This window comes from Gossypium raimondii, chromosome 10 (genome assembly GCF_025698545.1).
Source record: "Gossypium raimondii isolate GPD5lz chromosome 10, ASM2569854v1, whole genome shotgun sequence".
NCBI lineage: Eukaryota > Viridiplantae > Streptophyta > Magnoliopsida > Malvales > Malvaceae > Gossypium > Gossypium raimondii.
The window spans coordinates 54,923,772-54,941,929 of record NC_068574.1 but is presented as its reverse complement, the minus strand read 5'-3'; the positions used below and the strand labels follow the sequence as shown (position 1 = coordinate 54,941,929).

Below are 18,158 nucleotides of genomic sequence, written 5' to 3'. Positions count from 1 at the left end.
CATGCTTACTTGGTCAAGAAATTGTAGTTATACAATTCATAATCGTAGAAATCCATTTAGAATGGAATTTGAAGTCTGAACTCTCGAATGAAGTATCTCGTACACAACTAACACATTGTTGGATACGAACCTTCCCAATACAAATGCACTATGGAATTTTTCAACGCAACAATCTACCACAGTTTTGAATATGTTCGCAAGTATTTTCGAAATAATCTTATACATAACATTGCAAAGTCTAATAACTCAGATTTATTTCAATAAACTAACTCTTTGTAAACCTTAAATCATAGTTTTTGAGTGTTACTTAGAAATTTTCCAATTTCCTTTCAATTTTCAAATGAATACTCGATTTTCCAAACACCGCATTATTTCAATAAAATCACCACTAACTAAGTATATTTGTAGAAAAAACCAATTGTCTTAGTAAATTTCATAAATCTTTCCATCCTCGCATCCAACTTACCATATATGATTTAGCCTTAATTTCAAATGAAATGTTAGCTTATGATTAAAAGAGCTATCTAAATATAATTAAGGATTAGTTTATGTTGAGAGTTTATTTAGGTATACGTGAAGAGTTTAGGGTTTATTCGGGTGTAACAAAAATTATAGGGGCCTTGTTTTTAAGGTCCAAGTGTTTTTAGTCGAAAAGGACATCGATTGAAAATAAAACTGTGCTAATTTTATATTGTATTAATAAATATCATTCTCATTTTGGGACAACCAAGCCATCTTAGCTTAGCTGGTAGAACGCATGGCTTTTAACCATGTGGTTGTGGGTTTAAACTTTCCATTATTTAGTATTAAACTACAAATTATCATCTGTTATTTTCATGAAAATAAATCATAAAATGGAATTCATGAATGAAAAGTACTTTCATCTCAGTCTTGACTCTTGAGATATTATAATTTACATTTTTTTTAATTTTATAAGATAAATGAATATTTTAATTGTTTGAGGTTAATCTTGGTTTAAAGATAAATCTAATGCAACTTTGAATTATTAATTTACAAATACTTAATGATTGATTCATTTGCGATTTGAATTTCAAAGACATATGATACTTTTGATAGTGCTTTTGTCATGTCTTTTCCGCTCAAAAGCCCAAAAAAATTGAAGGAGCAACTTCCATTGCTTAAACGTATGATGATTTTATTTGTGTTACATTTGATTGGTGGCCTCCAATCAAGTGTGATTGTAATCAATGTTCATGAGGATAAGTTGAATTTTTAAATTTAAATTTTTAAATTTGATAGTTGATTTTATTTTTTAAAAATTATAGTGTTTATTTGCTTTAAAATCCAACATTTATTAATACATATTTTTTTTATTTTCGAATTTGGATAATAAGATTCTTGAAAATGGCATGAAAGGTGAATGTTGAAGTTATTCTAATGAATGCATTAATTTTGTTTTATTGATATAAGCATCTTCTAGTAAGTATGCTAACAGTGGAGAAATAATTATGGATTTAACATTTAATCCTTTGAGAATTAGAGTAGGAGGTTTGATGCAACACCAAACGTTCAAAATAATTTTAAGAATTGCCAACCATTCCAAAACCATGACAAAGATTTCTTATTTGGTTTCTCTAATGTATGTCTTGTGATGTAGAGATGGGATGAACTCAACAAGTTCTTCAATTCAACTCAGTATAAAATTATGACTCCTTTGAATTTGAATGTCTAAAATTTTTAATTTCAATTTTGAAATAATAATTGGTATGAGTATTAATGTTATTTTTTTGTCATGATTATTATTGCACTGCAAAAGTAACATTTGGTTTAAATGCTATTATTGGAAAGAAAGAGTTTAAAATTGAAAAGATTTTTTGTGTTGGTGATTAGTGTTTAAGATCTTATGAGATATACAATTTCTAAAGGATATAAAATTGACTCGTATAATTAAGCATTTAATTAAAATTATTATTTAATGTTTTCAAATTAATTTATATAAGATTGACATTTCATCTAATATATATATATTTTAGAAAATGAATTGTGTGGATCTAGAGTAAGTGCTAAAATTGTGAAAGATACAGGAACAATTAAAATCTTGCAAAAGAGATGTATCCAAATCCTAAAATTCAACCTAAGATTTTAGGCCTAGGAGATTTTTATGATAAGAAGTGATTTGATATCTTTTGGATGTTTCATAAAAAAATGTTATTGATGGAGTTGCACACCTTGTTTATAACCTTCGACTTGATATCCATTTAATTAATATGTTGATTAATATATTGTGTCAAGAAGAAGATAATTTTATAATTTTGATTGACTCAATTACTTTTAATTTAATTATTTTTATTTATTAAAATTTTCATTTCTTTATTCTTTGGTGTGCATCAACTTGTCCAAAAATACTTTCTTTTGAAATTGATGTTTTGTATTATCTAAATTTGTACAGTGTAAGTTCAAATTAAAGGACTTAAATAATGGAAAGAGTACATCATTTGACTAAAAAATATGGAAACATCTTAAACAGTGTCGTGTTGTTAAATGGAACTCCTTGAAACTTTTGGAATCATTGAAAATACCAAGATTGAAGTGGAAGCTTGTGGATGGTTCGACCCCCTTTAAGACTCCGTTTATTTCATGTAAAAGGTTGTACTGAAAAATATATTCATTGTTTTCCCATATTTGTTTGGTGGAAAATGAGTTACTGAAGGTAGTCATTTTTCAACACACGATAAAATAAGGCTGTTTTTTTGGGAAAATGTCTTACGCTTTCAAATCCCGTAAGACATTTTTCAACCTTCACTCCTCTAAGGCCTTACTCTCAAAACATCTTAAATTGTCTTCCAATTTCTAATTTTATATTTGTTTCTGGGTTTTTGGATTTTTCTTCTATTCCAATTTCCTTTCTGAAATTTCTATTTTTATCTCATTTCTTGCTTTACTATCTTTGTTTCCTTTGTTTTAGTTTTGATGGGTTTCCATCTTCTATGCCATATCTTTGATATGTTCCTGCTTCTTGTTAAATGATCGCCTTAAATATTTTTATTTTATTTGTTTTTCTCTGCTATCTAATATACCTAAAAATTATTTTGTTTGATTTTTACACTTTTTTATGTTCAATTTGTTTTTAAGGATGTTGCATTTTCTTGTAATACTTTTGTCTCTCGAATAAATCAAGGTAGATCTTTTATGCTATATGTTATTTATGTTTCCACATTAAGAACAATTTGGTGATAAGTTATAACGGTAGAAACTTTCATTAGGCATCTTTTTAAAGTGGAAGCTTTTTAGTTTTCAATTATTGTATGTTTGTTTCATTAAAATTGTTTTTATAAAATATTTTAAGAAATCTACCAAACAATATAAAATATTTTATATAGAATCATTCAAACACCAAAAGTTATAATTTTTTAAAAAATAATTTTTTAAAAAATCATTTTCAATCAAACAAAGCACCTACATGTTGGTGGAATACCAATGCATCAACATGATCTTAATTCTTAAGATGTCATTTCAATTTTAGGAACAGATTCATTCATTCATTTGTTTATTAAGTTAATTAAATTTAGGTTTCTAGATGTATTTTTAATTTATTTCTTAATAAAATAAAGACACATTTTTTAATGTTTCTTTAGAAAGTAGGTTATTATTGTTATATTATTATTTTACTTCTTGAAAATGAACATAAGTATATTATTGTTGGATTTCTTTTCTTTCTTTTTTCTCATAATCAAAATCATCCACCGAACTATTTAATATAATAATAGCTAAGAATGCTGAATGCTAAACTTTCACAAATTTTACATTTTTTTGGTGACAAAGAAAAATAAGTAAATTAACTATATAAACTAAACCATTTCCCACAACAGAATGCCTCGAACAATCGCAACCCATGATTTCTGTCATAAACTAATTTGACCAGGCTATCAGCATCCTGGTTAACCTATCTAGATATGTGCCACACACTCCAATGACCGATCCACGACAATAGTGGATGAATTCTCCTAACCAAAGTAGAGTTGGAACCATTTGAAGGGCTCTCCTGAATGGCCTTAACCGCCTCAAGACTATCAATCTGGATTAACATATTATCATAGCCCTGATCAATTAAAAGAACCAACCCATCTAAGATGCCCCACAAATTAGCATCAAGAACTGAACAACTCCCCAACTACCTATTAAACCCAAGAATCCACTCCCCATTTCGGTCTCGCACAATTCCCTCTACTGCAACAAAGTCAGCTTCATACTTGATTGATCCATCAATATTCAAACAAACTCAATTACCAGCCACATATGAACAAGGAATCGGTTCTCAGGACTTTATCACAAGACCCTACTTGACAAGGCATATTGTTTAGCCCAACTATAGGAAACCTTGATAATATCATTGCTACTCTAGGATGCACCTTGAAAAATGGAGAGATTTTGATTCTTCCAAATGTGCCAAGTGATAATCCCAAAAAGACATTGCCAATCAACATCACCCAAGCAATTGTCATGACTGTTCTGCAAGTCTGAGATAAGTCATTCTTGCAAATTCCTAGAATAAACCCTATCATGACCTTCAACAGGGACTAAATGATTCCAAATATTTCTCACTATAGGACAATCCTTAATGGCATGCAACACATCCTCGAAGATATATCCACAAACCCCACAAGTCGTACTGTGCCCAAGACCTTGACGAACTCTTTCCATATCAGTAAGCAACCACTGCTTGAAAGCAAGCCAAATAAAGAATCTAACCCGTTGAGGTCCTTGAAATTTCCATAGAATCTGCTACACCACTTCCTTCGGATTCCAAGAACTTTCCCGAAGTTTCTCTTAGGCACTTTTGAAAAAAAAAGAGCCTGTTGAAGTACCACCCCAAATAATCCTATCAACCTCCGCTGCCGAGTGGGGTGAAGGAATCTCTTCAATCCTCTTGATCACCTCCTCTAGTAGCCAAAGCCGAAAGAGATCAAGATTCCAAGCACCATCACCTATAACCATATCACTTAGCAGGTAATCCAAATCAAGATTGGAATGACTGGAAATCAAGCTAAAGTTTATTCAAACCTTGAAAATTTTCAATTTAATCTATTAATTTGATTAATTAACTATTTGCACTGTTCAATAATAAAAAAAATTAACGTAATAATTAAAATTTTATGTCCGAATAATTAAAATTTAAAGTAAAATAATTTGATGTTTATATATGAATTACGTATTCCATTTACATTTGGATTTGTATACCCGTATTAAGCAGGTGTTTTATGTTTACGAAAACTTGTATTTTTACTTAAAATTCTAGTCTTTAACAAAATAAATATTGACATAAAATAAATTTAGTCCATAACATTTATTTATTTTGTCATTTTGGTTTATTCTCTTTTGGTCATTTTAGCTCTTAACGTATAAAATTTAGTCAATTTGCCTATTTTTATGGAAAAATTGGCTATATTGTTAAAATTTTAACGACATTAATGTAGCCACTAACATGACAATCTACATATAATTCTTCAAAAAAAAAAGCTCATAAAAACTTTTAGAAATTTTATTCATGTTAGTTGTGAAATATAAACAAAATGCTATGTGAGTTATCACGCCAATGCCATTAAAATTTTAACAATTCAATCAATATTTCCACCAATAAGCAAGTAATTTGACTACTTTTTAAAAGGTCGAGGCCAAAATGACCCAAAAAAATAAGGGTAAAAAAAGATAGTAAACATTAGGGGCTAAATTTATCTTTATGCCAAAAATATTTTTTTATTATGATTGAGAACAACTACTTCAAAATAATGGTTAAATTCTACTATTAGTCTTTGTATTTTGCAAAAGTTGTGAATTTAGTCCTTATTCTTTTCGAAATAGTCAATTTTAATATTGCACTTTTCACTTTTTCAAATTTTAGTATTAACCCAAACAATAACAGTCAAATCCTTTTGGATAATTCAATTACTAGTCTTGTACATTGCTTATAGTTGTAGGTTTAGTCAATATTCTCCAATTAGATCATTTTAAGTCTATATACTTTTCAAGCTTTAAAATTTCAATCTTGATGCAAATGACAATTGATAATCCATTAGCTGAAATTTTAGTGAGTAATATGTGGAAATAATAAGCTTACATAGATAATATGTTTGCGCATCACATTTTGAAAATAATGATTTTAATTGAATGAATTTAACAGTTATCATTTGGCGAGGACTAAAATATTAAAATTTAAAAGTATAGGGACTAAAATGACCAAATTAAAGTATAGAGACTAAATCCATAACTTTTACAAAGCACATGGACTAAGAACATAATTTAACCTTAAATAATTATATGTGTATAGAAAAATCTAGTTGATAGCAGTCTTGGAATTATATATGCGGATTAATGATTGGTATAACGACAAATTTAATCCTTAATGTTTTTTTTTTATCACTTTAACTTCAATTCCTTTTATCACCTTGGTCCTCAAGTTTTAATAAGTAGTCAAATTGCTTTTTTTTTAGATGCAAAAGTTGACTAAATCATTAAAATTATAATAGCACCGGCATAGCAACACCCATGGTTGTCCACATGTGAAAAGAGAGAAAAGAGATGTAGAATTTTGTGGTCTAAGAGACAAAAAGTGTCATGTGTTGTCACTTAATGGTCTAATGTGCCATGTTAGCAATTCGTTAGTGGAAAACAAATTATTTTAGCGTGAGTGACTAGTTTGAATAATTATTTTAACAAGAGTTACTAAATTGAGAAAAATAATTAGAGTAACCAAAATATGACAAACCATATTTTAGAGTGACTTTGGGTGTAGTTTTAAAAAATCAAATTTGGAAAAGACGTAAAAAAAGCTAAAATTTTTATTTTAAAGTCGACAAGGGTAAAGTATAAAAGGTCACTAAATTATTGACTTTGCTCTATTTTAGTCACTCAATTATTAATTTTTGATTTAATCATTAAATTCTTGAAGTTAAATATTTTAGTCAATTTCCTATTAGTTGCCATTAGATGAGTGATAGGAAGTTGACATGAGCTTTTATTGGTCTAATAACAAATCGGGCCTTTTAATATTTACACATTCTATTAAACTGGTCCTAAATATAAAAAATTCATCAAATTTAGTTCTTAATGTTTACAAAATTTGTCATTTTAATTCAAGATCAAAAAATTAAATAAATTTAGCCTTTAACATTTACAAAATATTTTTATTTTTATAAATTTGTTTGGTTCTAAATAATAAATTTTTTAAGTCTTACATTTTATCCAAGCTCGAACCCCATTTAAATATGGATAATTCATATTTAACCAACAATAAATTGCTGTTTTTTTTTTTTGGTTTTGCACTCAAAAAATAAACAAAGTGAGTAAAACACTTGAGTTGGGTTCACTTCAAAACTTAGCAATTATATAAGGAATCATGATTTGTTTTTGGTTTTTTTTATGTGAACTACTCATAATTCTTCTCCAACTTTTAAATAGGAGAATAATAAACTTCGGTGTATTCGAACCTACGTTTTCTTACACTAACAATAATGTCGATGCTAACCGAGTTAAAACTCAATCAACTTTTTAAGTTGTTTTTAGCCAAAGCTAATAACTTGAGAAAATAATCCATGGTCGAGAAGGTTGATATACGAAATGTTTCAATTTAACTAGATAGGAACAACTTCCACACTTAAGGTGGGTTTGGATGGGCGACTGGGTGTAGTGCAGTGTGGTGCATTTAGCTTACTTTTTGTCTCACGCTACAGTATCGCTACAGTATCTAATCTCACCACCACCGCTATTTTTATACTAACTACAGGTAAACGTACCGCCCATCCAAACTCACCATTATAAAACTTGCCCAAATCCTGGCTATGGTCCCTCAACGAATTTAGAAAGAAAAAGAAAAGGGAAAGCAGGAAGGTAACCAAAGTTCTAACGACCTGTTTCCAAGCTTTAATTAATGGTTTAAAATATTTGTGTTGGGTTGGTTTTTATATATTAAAAATTTATAAATATAATATTTATAATATATATTTTATATGCACCTGAGCCAGGTAGGGTCAGGTTCCTGCTTTAAAATTTTTGTTCAAGAATTGCCTGTGGGTTTATATTTTTGTTTAAATTTATTTTTCGAATTTTGTCTACTTATTGAAATCTTTTCATATATTAAACAGATTTTTGAGTTTAAATAAATAATTCGACCTCTGAACAACTCTACTCGTATCTCTTTTTAAAATTTAAGGACGAAAATTGTTTACGGTAGCAAAACAAAAGAAGAACTTAAAAATAAATTTTTTATTTTTGTATTTATATATCTTTTAAATTTTATCTATTTTTAATAATAGTTTTTAGAATTTAAAATTTATCTAGAACTAAATTTATTATATTTAAAATTAAATTAATAGAATATGTAAATATTAAAAATTAAATTTATTATTAAATTAATAATTAATTATTGAGTGACTAAAATAGAATAAAATCAATAAATTAATGACGAAATTGTATTTTACCCGGTCTAAAAATAAAGAAGTAGGAAACAAATAGACTGTTTTGTCCTTTTACATGATTTAATAAGGGCAGAACGCGAAGGATGCAATCGTAAAATGCCATATATATATATCAGCTTTGGAGTACACTACCATAAAATTCCATCACTCACACTTTCATAACACTCTATTTCAAAGAAAAAAAAGAAAAAAACCCTCGGAGAAAATGATACACTGATATTCTCTGAAAATTTTTTATTTATGTAGAAAAATATAAGGAAAAAAAAGTAAAAGTTTTGCAACTGGACTGAAAGGATATGTCGTCGAAGGGGAAGGGGAAGGGGAAGGGAAAGGAGAAGGAGGTGGTTTATGGGAAACGGAAGGTCAGCGCCGGAAGAAGCGGTGGTGGAGCGGAGGAGAACCGTCGGAAGCGGAAGAATCGGGGAGTTCTTCAGTTCTTTGAAGACGCTGCTGATGTTGATGACAATGAAGCCAGCGATGACAGCGATTTTGATGATTGTATGGCTGATCTGATCGTTTTTCGTTTGTTCTTTTTTTTTTTCGTTTTTGTTGGCTTTTGCTTTTTCAATTTGCTTCCTTTTGGAGTCTTGCATTTTGCGGTTGCTTATTTCTGCGAGTTTTTAGGGTTTTTTCTTTGATTTTGTTCTGCATTCTGCTTTTCAGGGTTTTTAGGGTTTTCATTTTTTTAAAATTTAAGCGAAGTTTCAACTTTTTAATATGTTAAATATTCTGGAAGAGATTTTTTTTTGGAAATGGAAATCTTGATGAGATTTTGTTGCCATTATTGAGTATTTGTGAGTGATTTTTTTTATCTTAATTTTTATTGGCTGCTGCATGAATAATCATTTTAGGCTGTTTGGGTGTGAAAGTGGGACATTCTGCATGAATAATCATTCTTGAGTTATTCTGAGGGAATTTTTTTGCTTCTGCATGAATAATCATTTTAGGGTGTTTGGTTGTGAAACTGGTACATATTAAGTAGTTTTGAAGTTCTATTTCTCATATGTTTATAGATCTTTGTTAACTGAACATGGAGATGATTGTCAGGTTGAGTTTAAAAAGCTTATTAGTGTAGTATTGGTGAATGTGAATGCAACTTTTTAGGAAGTTTTTCTTGTTTGCTGTGTTTAGGACTCTTGAGGTTGAGGTTGAGTTTGCCTGTGCTTTGATTTTTCTTATGCATTTGTTAATTTTCTGAAGCTTCTTTGGGTGAATGCTTCCGGTTCTTGGGTTGAGCATTTTTCAAACAACTAATTTTTAAAGCCTTGGGATGATTTTTCATAGCTTGTTTGGTAAAGGAGGGATATTTTGGGCATCATGTTCGGAATTGATTTGATATATCAAGAGGTTTGAGGCGTATTTACATTGTTACACCATGCATGAGGGCCCTTGAAGAACTTTTGTCTTTTGCTGTTTTGAGGTTGGCCATGACTTCCTTTTGCTTCATGTTTTGTTTGGATTGTGTGATGTGTGTAATGGAAGTCTTCCTTGTTCTTCTGAGATGTCTTTCTGAACATTCCATACCTTTTTGGACCTTCCAAGATTGACATGATTCTCACCACAAGAAAGCTCAAATTTTCTAGTCATTGATATCAAGGACCAGAAAGTGCTATATACAATGAAACAAATAGATCTCATCTCAGTTTATAAATAACTGTTGAGTTCTTGAAGTTCTTCAAATCTTTTATCTCTAATTTTATTTTGGTTAAATAATATAATTCTGTTTCCTTGTACTTAATGCTTTTGTTGGGTTGTTACTGCATAATCAACCCGACATGTTGTTGCCTTTTACCTTCATAACCCCATGTTTTCTGATTTTGGACATCAGATTTTATGGAAGAAGAACCAGATCTTAATGCAAATAATAATCCTTGGAAAGCCCATAACCTTCCATTTGTTCCCAAGGAAGAGGTGATCGAGGAGGAGTTTGATAAAATGATGGAGGAGAGGTACAGGGATGGTGCTAGGTTTACGACATTTGATGAAGATTCTTATGAAGCTAAGGGATCAATTGACAAAAACTCTACCATGCCTCCTTCCAAGGATCCTATTATATGGAAAGTTAAATGTGTGGTATGATTGATGTGTTGTTGAAGTAACATATCCTGCCGGAATTTGAATGCAGTCTTTGTTGACGCCTATTATTTCTCTTTTATTGGTTACACCTAAAAATTGTTATTTGTAGGTTGGACGTGAAAGGCATTCAGCTTTCTGTCTCATGCAGAAGTTTATTGACATGAAATCACTAGGAACAAAATTACAGATAATATCAGCATTCTCTGTTGATCACATCAAGGGGTTTTTCTACATTGAAGCTGACAAACAATGTGATATTAACGAGGTCAATCTTGTTTTAGGACACCAGAAAATGATATGGCTTCATTTTTTCTATGTCTGTGTACTAACATACCTTTTGTTCTATTTTAGGCATGTAAAGGTCTGACTTACATTTACTCTTCAAGAGTGGCGCCAGTTCCAAGCAATGAAGTTTACCATTTACTCAATGTCAGAACTAAACGTAGTGAAGTCTCTAAAGGCATGTGGGCTCGGATAAAGAATGGGAAGTATAAGGGGGACCTTGCCCAGGTAGATTTGTTTTCTATGTTTAAATCAAGTCTGTTTTCCTGTTTTAAGTTTTTTAATTATTTTGTGTCAAATTTCTTTCTGTAGGTTGTGTTTGTAAACAATGACAAGAAACGAGCAACTGTGAAGCTCATTCCAAGAATTGATCTGCAAGCAATGGCTGCTAAATTTGTAATAATACTAACTGCCAATATAAGCTTGTTTTTTCTGCTGTTTCTGTTACATTGATATCTTATAACTGCTTACTTAGTAATCTTTCTTAAATGTTTTTTCTGGAAGAACCAAAGAGAGCTATTGGAGAGAGTCAGCTAACCTAGTTGTTTGTATAGATTTAACAGGATATTCCAATTTCTTTTCATTCTCTTATATCCTTGATTCCTTGTGATGAATCATGTTTATAACAAACAAAGAGATTTCCCTGTCGTATGATTGACCTGAAAAGCATTCAGGTTTGGTTTTGGGAAATTGCTGTTATTATGCAATATCTAGGTTTTAGAAAACTGAACCAAAGCCAAACCGAATATAAAAGCTAACCGAGTCAACCGAATTCCATTGATTCAGATTGGTTTGGTTCGGCTCAGTGGTTTTTAATTTTTTGTATTTCAAGTTATTTTCGCTAGTTTTTAAATATAAAAGATTTTTTAAAATATAAAATAAAAAAATTATAAATGAAATAAAAATAGAATCGGTTTGATTTGGATTTGAGATTTGAGATTTTTTAATTTGTGAACTGAAAATCAAATTGAACTGAATATATGCAAGTACAAACTGAACCAGATCCAAATTGAACTTGATAAAATTAAAACTGAAACCAAACCTAACATTGCGGCTTGAATCGGTTTTTTTTTTTTTTTTTTGCCTCAGCCCTACTTTTTTGTCTCTTTTTTGCTCGTTTCCATCTTTGCTAAAGTGTCTTTGTGCCAGTATTAACCTCAGTGCTCCGTTTAGTTCTTCTAGTTTGAAGGTTTAGGATTTTTTAAAAATTATAATGTGGTGGTTTTCATGATAGTTCTTGGATGATTTAAGTTTTGGATGTGCTAGTCTTTGCTCTTTAAATTTAGAAAGCATAAGATCGTTTCATTTGTTGAGTTGTGGATAATTGTTAGTTGGAGCATTCAGATGTTTTTATATTTGCTACAGAGATATATATGCACAAGGTTTTCATCAAATCACCAATTTTGTATTACAGGGTGCTGGAGTTTCCATCAATAGAACTGTTATACCAGCTCCAAAATTGATAAGCTCAATTGAGCTCGAGTAATACACCTGATCTTTGCTCATTTATTATGGTTTTTTTATCAGTTCCATACCTTTTTGGATATTAATATTGATGTTTGAGCCTGGTGCAGGGAGTTTCGACCTCTCATTCAGTTTAGACGAGACCGTGACACCGGCATTGGTTTTCAAATACTTGATGGCATGATGCTTAAGGATGGGTATCTGTATAAAAAATTATCCATAGATTCATTAAGCTGCTGGGGTGTTATGCCTACAGAGGAGGAGCTTCTAAAGTTTAGTCATTCTGATAATAATGAATCTGATGATCTGGAGTGGCTTTCACAGCTTTATGGTGAAAAAAAGAAGAAAAAGACGACTACGAATGAAAAAGGAGGTGAGAAGGGAGAAGGCTCATCAGGGTTTGGCTTGGATGATGGCTTCGAACTGTATAATCTTGTCTGTTTCAGGTAATTCTTGAACAGAAGTCTGTCATGGTAGTAACCATGTGCCAACCACTTGTTAATCTATTTTATGTTCATTTTCATTTCCAATGCAGCCGGAAAGATTTTGGGCTTATTGTTGGCATGGAGAAAGATGATCGTTACAAGGTAAATTGATTTTATTATTTACTTTTGATGAATCTGGCTTCTTACCTGCTATGCATGTGCTAGATTTTAAAAGAGGCTCCAGAAGGACCTGTTGTAGTGACTGTTGAAAAGCGGGAGTTAAAGAATGGGCCTATGGATACAAAGTTTACTGCATTAGATCATCACTCGAAGACGATATCCATTAGTGACACTGTTAAAGTCTTGGAAGGTCAATATGAGGTTTGACTGCAATCACTAATCTAATCGGTTTCTCATTGTATATATTTAGTTCTGTTAAGTAGAGTATGTGCATATTAATGTCACCTGTTTCACATTGCAGGGTAAACAAGGGATTGTTAAACAAATCTATAGAGGGACCATATTTTTGTATGATGAGAATGAGACTGATAATGGTGGTTATTTCTGCTGTAAATCACTGAAGTGTGAGAAAATCAAGCAATTTTTAGATATATGCAGTGATAAGGTTGTAAGTGAAATGAACATTCTCTCTCTCTCCATCTTAAGATTCTTATGATCTATAATGAATTTTCTATTTTTGTTCAGGGTGGTGATCCTGGTGGTACTTCAGATTTTGGGGATTTTGTATCATCTCCTAAGTCCCCAATATCGCCTAAAAAGCCTTGGCATTCTCAAGATAAGGAAGCTAAGAGTGATTGTATGTTCCTAAGAATCTTGTTCTTTAGTTTTGTCTGTCAGTAGTCATCATGTTTTCAAATCTTGGCTTCGACACTAATAATTATTTCATATGCAGTCAACAGAGGGAACAGAGATGGAATGTTCTCCATTGGTCAAACCTTAAGAATTCGAGTGGGTCCTTTGAAAGGGTACCTTTGCCGTGTCTTAGCTGTATATTATTCAGATGTTACTGTTAAACTGGATTCTAAGCAGAAGGTTCTTACAGGTTGGTACATTAATGGATAATCTGTTTGACGTGAATTATAGGTTTATATTATCTGAGATGATGTTAATGGTTTCTTTATGTTTCTATAGTTAAAAATGAGCATCTTGCTGAGGTTCAAGGGAAGAGCTCTGCTGCAAATACAAAGTACCTGGATTTTGTAACTTTGATTAGTTTACTTCGTATATCTTTTTCAACAGTCATCTTAATACCTTTTTATCTGCTATTACTCTTCCTTTATAAGTGAGCATGATGGATCAAGTTCATTCAAACCATTTGATCTTCTGGGATCGGAAGGTTCGTCTGGAGGTGAGAGGTTCTCTACCTAGATGTGTCAAAAGTCTTGCGTTTTCCTTTTTTATCAAATATTTTCTCTGTAAATGAGGCATGGATATTCATTGATGGTTTGGTTGAATCCAATTAAATTAATTCCAATTAGGTTTTTTATTATCCTCACGTCCATGCTTTCTTTTTCTATATTATCCTTGACCTTACATTAACTGATATACCTTATCTTTTGTTCACTTCTCTTTTTGGTAGATTGGTTGAATAGAGCGGGAACATCGGCTGAGGGTGGCGGATGGAATGCTGAGGGGTAAAAACAAATAAACTGTCCCTAGTAGTAAAATATAGAGATGGTTATAATGGTAGAATAGTTCTGTTATTCTTTGATACCTACATACTTTGCTTGCATGTATGTCTAATTGTTGATCGGATAATAATTACGGTTTTGAATGTATAGTGTACGTGTTATATCTGCAAAAGTAGAAATAGAGAATGCCAAATATATTCCTTCTATTGCCTGTATAACTACACTCATTTTATGGCATTTTAATTTTAATTTGTGTTGTGAAACAAAAGTAATTCAACCTTGGTGAGTGCAAATGTAGAGTAGAACTCATGTTTGAGGTGGAAAAAACTTGTGATAAAATACCTGCAATCTGCTTTCAGTTGTAGGATCTTTTTTGCTCATGACAATTTACTTATCCTCCTTCCATCCATATCTTTTCATTCTGTCTTGATTGTGCTATTTTTTCTGCATTCTGAACCTGGTCTACAATTATTTACAGGAGCTCATGGCCTAGTTTCTCTGGTCCTGGCACTACGGTTTGTCTTTCATCTTCTCTCTCCCTCTCTCTCTCTCACACACACACGCAGAGACACACATGCACATGCACAAATATGTGGATGGACAATGCCACCCACCCAATTACACCTGCTGAATACATTCATGATTTCCATTCACCTCTAGAAAATGTGTAGTCTTTCATGGAAGTAGTTATATAAATTTTGTTATGGTTGCAGCAGCAGACAGAAACTGATCAGAAGAGAGGTAAGATTACTGCACCATTATTGTCAATGGGCAATGCCTGGAAAAGGATTTACTGTGTGCTTAAAGGTGTTCCTTTTCACTCTCTTCTCTAGATGGTGAAGACTCTGCCTGGGAGACCAAGGTGACTCCAAACCAGAATTCATCTTGGGGTGCAGCAGTTTGTTCTGGGGATAATGATAAAAAAACAGGTTCTAATGATACATCTTGTTTCAGTAAGCATCAACTGTTATACAGTATTTACTTGTGCTTAAAGCCTGTTCATTGGTTTTTGATGATGTAGATGGTTCGTCTATTGCTTGGGAAAATAAAACAAGTACAAAGCAGAATTCAGCCTGGGCTGCAGGTGGCAGTGATCAAAATGCTAGTTGGGGCAGTTGGAATAAAGCTGCTCCCAAGATTGACTCCAGTGGTGGTGCATCTGATGCTTGGGGTAAAGCTACCTCTAGTGGAGATCCATCGGGTGCTTCAAAAGATGTTGGAGGCAGCTGGGGTCAATCAAAGCTTGAAACCGGAAATCTTGCTGATTCTTCAAATATCACTGCATGGGAGAAAGATACAAGAATTAATGTTGGTAATGATGGTTGGAAAAAATCAGAAAGTTGGGATAATGGAAAGAATGTCACTGAGGGATCATCTGGTGCATGGGATAAAGGTAAAGGTGTGGCTGAACCAGGATCATGGGGAAAGAACGAAAACTCAAGTAGTGATTGGAACAATAATGCTGTAGGGTCAAATCAACAGGGAGGTTGGGGTAAAAAGAATGATGCTGGTGGCTTTGAAGATAATTCTTGGGGTAAAGCTGTGGAGAAGTTGAACAATAAAGATGGTACTGGTGGAAGCAAGGGTAATTGGGGTAGTTCAAAACTTGCTGCAGAAGATTCTAAGGGAGGTTGGGGAAGTGCCAGTGGAAATGACTTCAGTGGGAATCAAACCACGAACTGGGGCATCAAGAAAGATGCAAATGAATGTGCAGCAGGAGGTTGGACTAAGGGTGGATCTCAGAATCAGTCTGATGGTTGGGGCAAGCAACATGGGGGTTCTTCATGGGGTGGTGGAGCCAGCCAAAATGCGGGCCAAAACTCTGGTTGGAACTCTGGTTCTGGTAATGCAAACCAGGATTCTGGTTGGGCTAAGAAAAATGATTCAGACTTTGGATCTGGTGATGCAACCAAAGACTCTAGTTGGGGGAAGAGAAGTGACTGGAGCTCAGGATCTGCAGATGCAAATCAGGAATCAGAATGTGGTAAGAAAAGCAGCTGGGGTGCTGGTTCCAATGATGCTGGCCAAGACTCTGGTTGGGGCAAAAGGGGCAGTTGGAACTCTGGTTCTGGTAGTGCAAACGAGGATGGTTGGGCTAAGAAAAATGATTCTAACTTTGGATCTGGTGATGCAACCAATGATTCTAGTTGGGGGAAAAAGGGATCAGCAGATGCAAGTCAGGATTCTAACTGGGGTAAGAAAAATTGGGGCACTGGAAATGATTCTGGCCAAGACTCTGGTTGGGGCAACAAAGGTAGTTGGAACCCTAGTTCCAGTAGTGCAGGCGAGGATTCGGGTTGGGGTAAGAAAAGCAACTGGAATTCAGGATCTGGGGATGCAAACCAGGAATCTGGTTGGAAGCCGAAAAGCGATTGGAGTTCTGGAAGTGGAAATGAAGACCAAAAGGAGCCTTTTAGTAATAGAGGTGGTGGAAGTTGGAGGGGAGGTTTTGGTGGTAGAGATGGCTCAGATAGGGGCTTTAGAGGTAGAGGAGATACAGACAGAGGAGGTTTTCGGGGTAGAGGTAGATCGGATAGAGGATGGGGCAGATCTGACAGAGGAGGTTTTGGTGGCAGAGGTGGTGATGGTGGAGGCTACAGAGGAAGAGGCGGTGATGGTGGAGGCTTCGGAGGTAGAGGTGGTGATGGTGGAGGCTACGGAGGTAGAGGTGGTGACAGAGGTGGCTACAGAGGTAGAGGTGGAAGAGGTGGTGATAGGGGAGGATTTGGAGGTAGAGGACGTGGTAGGAGGGATCAAAATGGGGGTTGGAACAATGGTGGAGATTCTGGTGAAAATAAGTCTTTTGGCTGGAACAAAGAGGGGGGGAACCAGGGCTGGAATGGTGGAACAAGTGGAGGTGCTGATCAAGGAGGAGGCCAATCCTCCAGTTGGAGTCAATCTGGTGGCTGGAACAAGGAGGGGGGGAACCAGGGCTGGAATGGTGGAACAAGTGGAGGTGGAGGTAAGAGTTGGAATCAATCTGGTGCTGATCAAGGAGGCCAATCCTCTAGTTGGAGTCAGTCTGGTGGCTGGAACAAAGAGGGGGGGAATGGTGGAACAAGTGGAGGTGGAGCCAAGACTTGGAATCAATCCACTGCTGATCAAGGAGGTCAATCCTCTAGTTGGAGTCAATCTGGTGGGTGGAACAAAGGCTCTAGCTCAACTAATGAAGGAGGTGGGAGTCAAGATAACAACCGGAAGTCTTCGAATTCATCTGATGGTGACAAATGGTCTAGCTGGAACCAGTCAAGTGGCAGCAAGGAAGTTAATGAAAGTAACAATCAAGGAAATGGGTGGGGAAAGAGTTCAACTACTTCTGCTGGAGGGTGGGGTAACCAAGGATCGGGCTCGGGAGATCAATCTCAGTCAAAAACTGCTGATGAAGCCCCATCTTCTGGTTGGAACAAGTTAAAGGATGGAGGTGAAAATAGAGGAAACCAAGATCCATGGGGTAAGGCATCATCAACAAGTACTTGGGGACAAGGGAGTGGTGGTAGCAAGGGAGGATGGTAATTTTAACCTTCGCTTACCGAACAAGGTTTTCAGTGCTGTAGATACTTCTATTTTGGGTCTGTTCTGCAGTTTCTACAGTGTAGAGTTCCGGAATGGAACAAGGTAGTGTTTCCGGGCAGACTGGTAGTAGTGAAGACATTTGCTGTTTAGTGTTTACTAGAACAGCTTTATGTTTGTTAATATTCCTTTCAAGTTAGTAATGCTACCATATTATGTAGGGCTTCCTCATTGGGCATAGTGATGCATAGATGTTGCTCAAACTACATCAACTGATAATATTATGACTTCTATTTCAAGTTCATTGCATTTTTTAA

At 33.8% G+C, this 18,158-nt stretch overlaps 1 protein-coding gene across 2 annotated transcripts; it reads left to right on the top strand.

Moving 5' to 3' along the window:
* Window positions 1–8,573: 8,573 nt before the first annotated feature.
* LOC105776301 (protein RNA-directed DNA methylation 3) lies at window positions 8,574–18,158 on the top strand. Of its 2 annotated transcripts, none has more exons than XM_012598875.2 (19): window positions 8,574–8,930; window positions 10,261–10,505; window positions 10,618–10,773; window positions 10,860–11,018; window positions 11,103–11,186; window positions 12,205–12,272; window positions 12,365–12,700; window positions 12,790–12,841; window positions 12,905–13,060; window positions 13,161–13,304; window positions 13,385–13,496; window positions 13,593–13,742; window positions 13,832–13,886; window positions 13,984–14,048; window positions 14,280–14,334; window positions 14,810–14,846; window positions 15,045–15,072; window positions 15,165–15,260; window positions 15,353–18,158. In XM_012598875.2, exons 1-19 carry the CDS (start codon window positions 8,729–8,731, stop codon window positions 17,842–17,844), a joined length of 4,692 nt encoding a protein of 1,563 aa, XP_012454329.1. In that variant the 5' UTR covers window positions 8,574–8,728; the 3' UTR covers window positions 17,845–18,158. The 2 variants fall into 2 exon arrangements, with proteins under 2 accessions (XP_012454329.1, XP_012454328.1); XM_012598874.2 differs by having other exon boundaries at window positions 13,161–13,307.